The sequence below is a fragment of the Salmo salar genome, chromosome ssa02, assembly GCF_905237065.1.
Source record: "Salmo salar chromosome ssa02, Ssal_v3.1, whole genome shotgun sequence".
Taxonomy (NCBI): Eukaryota; Metazoa; Chordata; class Actinopteri; order Salmoniformes; family Salmonidae; genus Salmo; species Salmo salar.
Window position 1 is genome coordinate 38874010 of NC_059443.1, and position 12077 is coordinate 38886086.

Genomic DNA, 12077 nt, shown 5'->3' on the forward strand with positions numbered 1-12077 from the left:
AAATTAATGAAAAAAAATTAACTAGTACACAATGCCATTATTTTCAATTAACTCTGCAACTCTTCCAAATACTGCCACCAGTTTGGCCACAAAACATTTTCATAACACATATTGACAAAATAAAAAAATAAAGTGTAAAACATAAAGGATATCTCATTGTGAAACCCTCATTAATTCACTACGTTGGTTTATATTTAGGGTTACTGTTGTATACCGTTGTCATGCAATGGTTTTATTTTACAATCTTAGATTACAAAAAGTTATATTTTACATGTGATAAGGCAACAGAGTGCCAGAGATTAGACACCTGTGATAATCTGATGTGCCCAAAAATGCCACTAGGTGTCATCTGATAAAATTCCATATTCCTTGAAAGTTACCAAAATTCTGGTAGTTTACTTGTAAACTTAGAAAGTTTCCAGTAATATACACTCCCTTTGCCACTATACAGGAGTTACTTACCAAAAAATATGTTCTGACTTCTACTTCTCAAGACTACTTGTTTACATTCCTTGAAATGAAGAGACGAAATACCATAATGGGTCTACACTACAGGCAAATGTCTGGTGCAACAACATAGAATCAGAAGAATAATAGAACAATAGAATTCGAACATAGTCATTTAGTAACATTACATCTGTGCTGAACCTACCTTCACTATAACTGACTAGTGGCTACAGCCAGCGTGGTCTAGAACCAAATATCATGAAGCGAAAGGTTTTGAAGCAAAGCTTTTTATTACAAGTATTAGTGAAAGATACACTTCAAATTGTAGCAAAGCAAAACTAAAGGCCTAAAAGAAAGAATTATAAAACAAAAGACATTTAAAACTGAAATAAAAAGACCTGTTGGTACAACAGAGTTTGAAACATACAGAGTAGTAAGGGAGAGAGATCGAGGCATGGAACTCATGTGGCTACCTTGTTTGTATCATCAAACACCCATTGATTTTAGCTGGTGCCTCAGGACTCAAATGGTATCACAGCGCACAACCCTAACTGACGCACGTCAAATACAAAAATAACCTCAAGATACCGATGAAACATATAGGAAACTCTTTAAAAGTCCAGCATTCTTGGCCACTGACGAGATCGGTCTTCAAACCAGTGTAACATTGTAACAGCATCCGATAATCTCTCGAGCAAATGTTACTTCAAAATCTTAACATGGACTGCGAACGGACTGAAAGCAAGCAGCGTCTGCTTGCACATCAATCAGATAGCTAAATGGAGTAAACATGTCGTAAACAAAGGATTTGTCTGTGGGTATTAGGTAGAAAAGCCTATTAAAAGTTCTGAACAGGGTTGACGACCCCTTCCAAGCGCCATGCCTCTGACCTCTGACCCTAGAGTGAGGTGGGGACAACTAACAGACACTGTGGGCAAACAGAACAGCAACTAATTATTACAACACCTTGATTCGTTATACAGGTACAAGTACAGCACACAGAACCCTCGGGCTCCTGTTCTTACATCCATACACGTGGGGAAACATACACTTTTGTACGTTGGGGCTCACCAACTACTGTAGCACTATTAGTGGTTTGAAAAGAAACACGAGGATGCCATTTTGGAGTTAGGCCATTTTTTTGGGGACTCAACTCAGGCATTCCGTCGTCGTAAATAAAACCCAACAACGAAGTAAGAACACACTTAAGGCGGAGGCTTGTGTTTGAGCGGAACGAGACTTTACACTCCACTCCTCACTGTGTAAAAGTCTCTGGCACAAGGGAAAAGTGAACGGACAGAAGCCCCACCTAACATCCTCTGCCTTAGCACAGTCACCGTCATTCCCTCCATTTTCTCCTCTATTCTCACCCACCTGCACTCTACCAGGCCAGGGGAGTTTACACGGCTAACATAGTAGCAGCTCTGGATGAGGATGTGAGTTTTTTTTTTTTTTTAACAAGGCTCAGCTCAGTCCGTGTGGTTCAGTAAAGGTTCCCCTAACCCTACAGGAGATGAGACGCATCATGTGGGGGTGGCCTCATCAAGATGGGAGGAGAGAACCGGGGAGGAGAGAGGGAAGACAGAGTACAAGAAGGTGGTAAGAGGACATATGAGAAGGCTTCTTCCCTTCACGAGGAACCAACCAGCTAGACGCAGGGGTCTACATAATTAATACCTCATTAAAAAAAATAAAAAAATAAAAATAAAACTGGTCCCCCTGCTCAACTATGCCCCTCCGTCCGCCCACCACCACATTGCTGTGCTTGCGTGTCTGGGGAGGATAAGGCTTCAACATGGAGAGGTGGGGGGGGGGTTTAAGGCCTCGTCCCCTAGCTCCACCTCCACCATGCTTCCAATGAGACTCTAGCTAGCCGCTCGTTTATGCACCCAATAAATACAGCATAAAATATTTTGCAATATACATTTCATATACATATTAAAAAGAACGACACATTTAAATAGGACGACAAAATAAAAACGTTCGGCTCAAGTCAGATAAGTGTTAAGACAAAAAAAACTAAAACAAGAATATCTTACAGTTATACTTCTGTCTCTAAAATAGTTATAAGAATATCATAATCAGGTATTAATCAAGCATTATACTGTAATAACCAAAGCAATATTTGCAGTTTTTCCTCTCATGTAGTATAACATATGCAGCATACCAAGGTAAGTGAGGCGCACATATATATATATATATATATTTGAATCTCTTGTAAAGGTATCCCCCCCCCTGGACTGACGGGTACCCCAAATGACTCATACAGACCCCTCGGAGTCTTATTCTACACCCAAACTGCCCCAAAACGCCAATGAAAGTGGGCCCACTATCCTTCCAATAAGGACAAGACAGACACAAGGCAGGGCGAGGCATTGCACTAGGATGAGAGAATGCCATGGGCCAGACAACTGCCGACTTCCTAATATGGATGCCCTGCTTCCTAATACGGATGCCTTATATTGGAACACTTAAAAACCATTGGTGGTTTCAGATTCTTAAGGAGAACCCATATAAAATGCAGGCTGACTCAAAACAGAGCCATCATTAGCGAAGTCACATGAGCTGGAGGCACGCTTTTAAAATGACCACTTGGTAGCGATAGCAACCGTTTTGTTTGGTGTCGTAATCCAATTCCCTTTCCCAGAGGAGGAGAATCTCCTCATTCACATAATAAACAAGTCTTTGATAGTAAACTGTATCTGGGAGGTGGGGATTGGAGGAGGAACAGAGACAGAAAACCTCTTGGCTTTATGTCCGAGAGAGAGTGGCAGTCTATAAAGTGCTGTGCTATGTTTGTCATTCGTGGGCCAGGCTGTGTTACACACACACACACATCGGTTTTAACTGTGACCTCGCTTGTCAACACAAGTTCCATTGTACCAACCTACCAAGTCCATTGGTCCAGACTCAAAATGCACCACTAAGTGAACGCTCAACCACAATCATAGACTCTAATGTCTTTAACAAACAGACTGCGGGTCCTCAGTATCAATCTTGGTGTGTGTGTGTGTGTGTGTGTGTGTGTGTGTGTGTGTGTGTACACTGTGCATAAAACGCAGGTGTGTTTTTTTTTTTCCTTCAAAAATGAGATAGACGTCTTTTTGATTTTCCGTTTGACTTTTGTTTTACAGCACCACCATAAAGAAAGGCACTTTCCGTGGACTTCGTCACTCTGCCATAGATTTACCTTCCACCCCGAAAAGAAAGAACATACAACACAGAATCCAGTATATCTGTGCGTCACAGGCAATGGAATGAACACACATACAGCTACTGTAAATATAGCTACTTTTCCATAGAGTATAGCAAACTCTGGGGTGATGTTTTAGACCTAGAAAGGCCTTGCTCATAAATATCCATAAACTAAGCAAAAAAACTGCTGAAAAAAAACCGAACATCTGAAAAACGTTACGGATGACGATGTAGCGAGTTCTAATGTTATAAGGATGTTAGGCAAACACATCTGCTATATGTAAACATGTGTTCTTTTGCCCAGGAAAATCTGAATGTTCTACAGTCCTTGACGTTCCTCATAATGTCAGCTTGGATGAGAGCTACGCTTGTCGCTTGCTAAACAATGTCCCGATCCATACACGTCACCTCCCTCAAATGGCACTTAGCCCTACTTCTCACTTCACAAACACCAGAACCAGCCACATGCACAAAAACCCATCTAACTACAATACCCTACTCTGTACCAACCAACACACACACACACACACACTTAACTTCTTCTGTCCTCTAGTCTTCCATCTTTTCTCCACTTCTCAGGGGAATCCGATGGCAGATCTACTGGCTATGGAATGTAGTCCTCTGGCAATGGGAGTCAAAAGTCAGGAGAAAGTGGGAAAAACAAATGAGATTATAGGCTTTGTCACATTGCAGACTTACTGGAGGCCTATAGCCTATGTATTTCTGAGCACAAGAAGTTCCCTTGGTTGCGCGAGGAGAAAAGCAACAGTTACAGGCCAAGTCTCACTCTATAGGGGCCTCATAACCCACAAGGCTTAGCCTCATAACCCACAAGGCTTAGCCTCATAACCCACAAGGCTTAGCGTAAAACACTGCGGGCCACATCGGTACAAAACGTTGAAGATGACCAGTCAAGGTAACCATCTCATTCTTTAAATCAACTACATCTTTTTAAAAGTGGGTCTACAAACACTTTGACAAGCTCCGGTTTCTCCCGCTCTCCCCTACTCTACAGGTGTCAACTCCCGCCTGAGAAAGACGATCTGGATCAGAACAATTATGCTCTTAAATTTTTTTTAAAAAGTCAAATGATTCCATTTGGATTCTATGACAACAGGGAAGATCTGACAACAGCTGCCAAGAGTGACAGAAATAGAAGCACCTCTTACTTCTAGAACTCAGAGACAAGTCCACTACATCCCGATCCATAACAGTCTAACAACCCAGACTCACGTTACATGTCGAAATACATCCACTGCACGCACGCCAAAATAAACTAATTCATGTTATACATTGCCACAGGACACGAGTCAACAACAGTCTATTGCATCATCAACTCTTACATATTTTATTACCGTTTACCTTTAATGATATTATTACTATGATGAATAACTATAACTACATATGTTCGATTTTTTTGGTTAGCAAAAATAAGTGGTGTGAGCATTACAATAATGTACATATACACATCTTCCAATCTGGCTTTTTAAAAAGGCTTTTTGGACACTAGTGAAGATCATGAAGGCTCAAACTCATTGGCTTCCAGCCAGGGGAAGGCTAGAGTCGGGAAGGCAGTCAAAACGCAACTACAGGGGGGGAGAGGATTCTACCATTGGACCACACTACCGTTCACCTATTGGGGCAGTCCTTGCTTTGAGAACTGTGTCCTTGTATCATTGTACCGTCAAAAACAAGGGATTCTCAATGGCAACCGTTTCCACTAACAGTTAGGACGAGAATCCCTACAGTGCCCCACATAACAGACCCTCTCGTTTACCTCATTGGGAGGTTTACTACGGTACATTTGTACCCCCCAAAGGCCTACTCAGACTGCAAATTCTCAAAAGGTGTGCGGCAAGGAGGCCACACACCCCCATAGCACCAGAGGCATGTGTTCGGTCTGACACACACTTCTTTTAGTGCAGATTATTGTCTTTCTCTTGAACACCACTAGGCATGCCTCACGTCACAGAGCACAGAGGAGCTAAGCAGCGACCGCACAAGTCACTCACCCAGTCTCCCGGACTTCCAAGAATCATCGAACTGTTGACTCCAGCAGACAGCTAGCTACTATTGGTTTGGATGCTCAGTTATATGGCGGGGAAAAATGAAATGTCGGCTTAGCTCTCCTGCCGCTCATGACTGAGGCACGCCTCGATTCTTAGTCACCTTGAGTACATATAGATATAGCAGCTAGATCCATGTCTGATGAGGATAGAGACAGAGTGCAGCACGACTTGATCTGCTAAAATACTGCTGCTATTAGGCAAAGACAATAGGATAAACTAACACACACACACACACACACACACACACACACACACACACACACACACACAGAATATATAGATTTTCTATCATGAGGATTTCAATGCGATGCAATGTCTGTCAAAAAAAAAAAAGAGGCAAAATGTAGCTTAAAGTCAACTTTCTCCAGCTAAACTTTGCCCTTTAACTTCCTTGTTTGAATACATTTTAAAAAGGCTAGGATCGCCACGTCATAATCCATCCATACAACTTCCATTTGACTGTTCATTTCCAAAACCAGGCACTTGATTTCTAACCCATAACACACTCACTGGCATAACCATTAGACTTCCCGAACACCTCTAATCCCTTCATAAAGAGGAGCTACGGGTAAGTGCCAATTGTGTGAACAGAGTTCTCATAGAAGATCTGGGTTCTGCCACATTCTCGTAACTCACTGCTAGACTTCCAGATATTCAAACCGTATCTTCTAGAAGAAGCTTCCTTCCCTCAGCTAAAAGATTATTGCACTAGGAGAAAGCAACATGATCTGTCATTCAATTTAGGATCTTCCACCACAAATTAAAATCCAAGAGAAAGGATAGATCTAAAGAGCAATGAGATAGAAAGAATGCAGAAATAAAAACGCCCGTCTCATATTAAATTACTATATCTTGACCGTACTAATAAATACTGGAAAGAATGGTAAAAAAAAACCAAAAAAAAACAAGCACCTTAAATATCAAAACACATGATGTACAGGAAAGAAAATTCCAAACAGGGTCACATTGCAACGTAGTTAGTTGATGTGACAGCACATTAGGCCTATGTCATAGGGGACTGACCTAGGGTGTGATATCGTTGTATTACCCTCTATGATGTGTGCCAATGTATACGCACAGCACTTATTGGTTCAAGTCAAATGATAACGAGTTGGAAATCATATGATTAGCATCATAGCTTATTCCCCAGACAGGTTGGGACTTTTGAAGAGAGCATTTACACCGTTCAGACACCAGGTGGCACTGTGCTCACAATAATAGCTTGTGTTCGTCTCCTAGTACCCAGTGTCCATTGACACTCACACTTTTGATAAGTCACCATTGGCTAAAAAAAGCTGGAGAGGAAAGGAGAGGAAAATACCAGTGGCAAGCTTGTGCGCCATGATGGGTCTGCACCGATAGAGATCCACCCTTCACACTCCTGATCCTCTTCTTCTCTCCTCAACCTTTGATAAAGAAAAGTCAAAACAGAACTAATAAACGAAAAAGCGCAGGAAGTGCTGCCGTTAAAAACTGAGATGACGTAAAAGGCATGATGACGAAAGGGAACGATTTCTGCAACGTTGACCATACACATCCGGAATCAAAACAGATCTCCTTCATGACCGGAGAAAAGGAGGGAGGGACTGGAGGAGGGTGGGGGCGGAGTTGGGGTGCCCAGGAAAAGCAGTTGGCTGGTTTAATATTGCATAATAGTGCCAAGTTCTTCCTCTCTTGTTTAAAAGCAGCGTCTGTCTGCATCCTCAGTCCATTGCGGGGGGCTTCCCCCACCCCCCTCTACACAGTGTCAGGTCCGGATTGACTGGTTGTGGGGGGATACAACCCTCCTTGACTGGCAGGCGGGGTTTGTGTGTGTGTGTGTGTGTGTGTGCTTTAAGTACAGTGATGGTGATGTGGGGTGGTGCTCAGGCGAAGTACATGGTCCTCAGCGTGTCGTGGTGAATCTGCACCGCCTTGGCCAGAGCCTGGGGGTCCCGACCGTTACTCTGACCAGAGACATGGCTGCCCTCCGCACTGGGAGAAGAGAAGACATTCATCAGGACAGAGACATACATGAATGGATCAGAAAGACAGGTCAACTATCACACACACTTCTTTGAAGCTACATTTCTTTACGTAGAAAGCTAGCTTTCTGGGGCAGTAGACTACCTAGCGCTGCTTTGGGGGGGCAGTAAACTACCTAGCGCTGCTTTGGGGGGCAGTAAACTACCTAGCTGCTTTGGGGGGGCAGTAAACTACCTAGCGCTGCTTTGGGGGGGCAGTAAACTACCTAGCGCTGCTTTGGGGGGGCAGTAAACTACCTAGCGCTGCTTTGGGGGGGGCAGTAAACTACCTAGCGCTGCTTTGGGGGGGGGCAGTAAACTACCTAGCGCTGCTTTGGGGGGGCAGTATACTACCTAGCGCTGCTCTGGGGGGGCAGTATACTACCTAGTGGCACTCCTAGTGGCCGGGGACTTTAATGAAGGAAAACTTAAAACCGTTTTACCAAATTTCTATCAGCATGTTTAATGTGCAACCAGAGGGAAAAAAATTCTAGACCACCTTTACTCCACACACAGAGACGTGTACAAAGCTCTCCCTCGCCCTCCATTTGGCAAATATGACCATAATTCTATCCTCCTGATTCCTGCTTACGAGCTAAAATTAAAGCAGGAAGCACCAGTGACTCAGTCAATTAAAAAAAGTGGTCAGATGAAGCCGATGCTAAGCTACAGGACTGTTTTGCTAGCACAGACTGGAATATGTTCCAGGATTCTTCCTATGGCATTGAGGAGTACACCACTTCAGTCATTGGCTTCATCAATAAGTGCATCGATGACGTCGTCCCCACAGTGATCGTACGTGCATACACCAACCGGAAGCCATGGATTACAGGCAACATCAGAACCGAGCTAAAGGCTAGAGCTGCCGCTTTCAAGGAGAGGGACTCTAACCCGGAAGGTTATAAGAAATCCCACTATGTCCTCCAACAAACCATCAAAATATCAATACAGGACTAAGATCGAATCCTACTACACCGGCTCCGACGCTCGTTGGATGTGGCAGGGCTTGCAAACCATTACTGACTACAAAAGGGAAGCACAACCGAGAGCTGCCCAGTGACACAAGCCTACAGACGAGCTGAACCACTTCTATGCTCGCTTCGAGGCAAGTAACACTAAAACATGCATGAGAGCACCAGCTGTTCTGGACGACTATGTGATCACGCTCTACGCAGCCGATGTAAGACCTTTAAACAGGTCAACATTCACAAGGCCGCAGGGCCTGACGGATTACCAGGACGTGTACTGCGAGCATGCGCTGACCCACTGGCAAGTGTCTTCAGACATTTTCAACTTCTCCCTGTCCGAGTCTGTAATACCAACATGTTTAAGCAGACCACCATAGTCCCTGTGCCCAAGAACACTAAGGTAACCTGCCTAAATGACTACTGTCCCATAGCACTCACGTCTGTAGCCATGAAGTGGTTTGAAAGGCTGGTCATGGTTCACATCAACACCATTATCCCAGAAACCCTAGACCCACTCCAATTTGCATACCGCCCTAACAGATCCACAGATGATGCAATCTCTATTGTACTCCACATTGCCCTTTCACACCTGGACAAAAGGAACACCTATGTGAGAATGCTATTCATTGACTACAGCTCAGCGATCAACACCATAGTGCCCTCAAAGCTCATCAATAAGCTAAGGACCCTGGGACTAAACACCTCCCTCTGCAACTGGATCCTGGACTTCCTGACGGGCCGCCCCCAGGTGGTAAGGGTAGGTAACAACACATCCGCCACGCTGATCCTCAACACAGGGGCCCCTCATGGGTGCGTGCTCAGTCCCCTCCTGTACTCCCTGTTCACCCATGATTGCACGGCCAGGCACAACTCCAACACCATCATTAAGTTTGCCGATGACAACAGTGGTAGGCCTAATCACCGACAATGACGAGACAGCCTATAGGGAGGAGATCAGAGACCTTGTCATGTGGTGCCAGGACAACAATCTCTCCCTCAATGTGATCAAGACAAAAGGAGACGATTGTGGACTACAGGAAAAGGAGGACCGAGCACGCCCCCATTCTCATCGACGGGGCTGTAGTGGAGCAGGTTGAGAGCTTCAAGTTCCTTGGTGTTCACATCAACAAACTAACATGGTCCAAGCACACCAAGACAGTCGTGAAGAGGGCACGACAGAACCTATTACCCCTCAGGAGACTGAAAAGATTTGGCATGGGTCCGCAGATCCTCAAAAAGTTCTACAGCTGCACCATCGAGAGCATCCTGCCTGGTATGGTACCTGCTCGGCCTCCAACCGCAAGGCACTAGAGGGTAGTGCGTACGGCCCAGTATATCACTAGGGCCAAGCTTCCTGCCATCCAGGACCTCTATACCACGCGGTGTCAGAGGAAGGCCTTAAAAATTGTCAAAGACTCCAGCCACCCTAGTCAGACTGTTCTCTCTGCTACCGCACATCAAGCGGTACCTGAGCGCCAAGTCTAGGTCAAAGAGGCTTCTAAACAGATTCTACCCAAAGACATAAGACTCCTGAACATCTAATCAAATGGCTACCCAGACCATTTCCATTGCTGCCCCCCCCCTCTCTTTTACGCCGCAGCTACTCTGTTAATATCTATGCATACTCAGTAGTCTGTTTAATAACTCTACCTACATGTACATATTACTTCAATTAACCGGTGCCCCCGCACATTGACTCTGTACCGGTACCTTCTGTATATAGTCTCGCTATTGTTATTTTACTGCTGCTCTTTAACTACTTTTTACTTTTATTTCTTAACTCGGCATTGTTGGTTAAAGGCTTGTAAGTAAGCATTTCACTGTAAGGTCTACACCTGTTGTATTCGGCACATGTGACTAATACAATTTGATTTGGGGGTAGTATACTATCTAGAGCTGCTTTGGTGGCAGTAGAACACACAAAAAAAAACAGTATTGAAGTACTGTACATTTCACCAAAAATAGATAGGAAATATGAAACGTAATGTTGAGCACAACAGAGGCGAAGCATGCAGAAAGACTAAACCCGCCCAGATTGTTTTGTGCAGTGATAGAGTAACCCCCACCCCCATTAACCCCCACCCCTATCCCTGCCAATCACCTGTCGTGCTCCTTGTCCACCAGATGGTAGCGGGCACGGAAGGCCACCAGGTGGGCGTAGTAGGCTGGCGCGGGGATGGAGACGGAGCGGGTACAGCGCACGTAGGTGTGGCACAGCTGGTAGGTGAGCAGCTGGAACTCATCGGCCGTGAAGCAGTTGTCGTCCCACAGGACGTGGTAGTGGGAGGGCCGACTGGTCCCCTGGGGAAAGCAGACAGCAGAAGTTATACATACTACACAGCCCCAATTTGTGGATTTAATGGAGATGTGGTATAAAAAGTGATGTAAAAAGAGACAATGGCTTTCAACTACAATTCTGGAGAATTGGGTTTTAGAATGAGGTATAGGCCTATTCTCGTTTTTTTCAACTACAAAACCAAAGAGTATTTGGTAGTTTAGTTTCAGTAAAGAACTGTCTACCTTCCAAAAAACCAAAACCAAAAAAATGCAGTGTGAATAAACTGTGATTAAATTAAAAAAATACAGTGTATTTCCCGAAATTTCATGAAGCCATTTCCTGAGAGCAAAGTGCAGTGAGGCAGCAGGCTAGATGAACAGATGAATGCTGCAGTACCTGTATTCCAGCGTGACTGCAGAGGTAAAAGTCAAACTCGTAGGGGTGCGTGATGTCCGTGTCCACCGTGGTGCCAGCAGGAATGTTTCCACTACGTCCAACCTGAACGAAGAGAAGATGTCGATTTGGGGTTATTATTAATATCTGTCCATCTTAAAAACATCCTTCCATCTGTCCTGTTCTACTTCAACACCAAGCTTCACACACGTCCATTCATTGAACTTTCCCCTTGGACTCATTTAATGACGTCAGAAAGTGAACGAACGGGGGAGGTGTAGAGTGTTTATTTGATATATTTACCTTCATTTAACTAGACAAGTCGGTAACGAACAAATAATTTTTTACAACGACGGCCTACCCCCGACCAAACGCTAACGACGCTGGGCCAATTGTGCGCCGCCTTATCTCCACAGCTCTGAATGATGTAATCTACAAATGACCAGAATAATGAAAAAATTGATTTCTCCCTGTCCGTCAAAGTTCACTTCACTTGTAAACAAGGTGATAACTCCAAAAGCCCTGCTCTCCCAGGCCTTGAGTGGCACTCCAGGTCCGTCAATTCACATCAGGCCTAATGCTATAATGGAATATAATTACCAGGGGTGAGGAGAGCAGGTCCATTGACAACAGTGTAATTGGATAATTAGGACAACCATTTAGAGCGGTTAATAAAGACCACGGACCAACTCTGTAACACACAATTCCCCCCTAATCTATAAAG

General features: G+C 44.3%; 1 protein-coding gene across 2 annotated transcripts in view; it reads right to left on the reverse strand.

The window, feature by feature from the left end:
* Window positions 1-718: 718 nt before the first annotated feature.
* LOC106582842 (protein argonaute-3) overlaps window positions 719-12077 on the reverse strand; it is a 53461-nt gene continuing 42102 nt past the window's right edge. For both annotated transcript variants that reach the window (XM_014166360.2, XM_014166350.2), the window contains exons 17-19: window positions 11357-11458; window positions 10784-10983; window positions 719-7685 (exon numbers count right to left, since the gene is read on the reverse strand). In XM_014166360.2, coding sequence (XP_014021835.1) covers window positions 7577-7685; window positions 10784-10983; window positions 11357-11458 — 411 coding nt within the window. In that variant the 3' untranslated portion in view covers window positions 719-7576. The remainder of the gene's footprint in view (window positions 7686-10783; window positions 10984-11356; window positions 11459-12077) is intronic.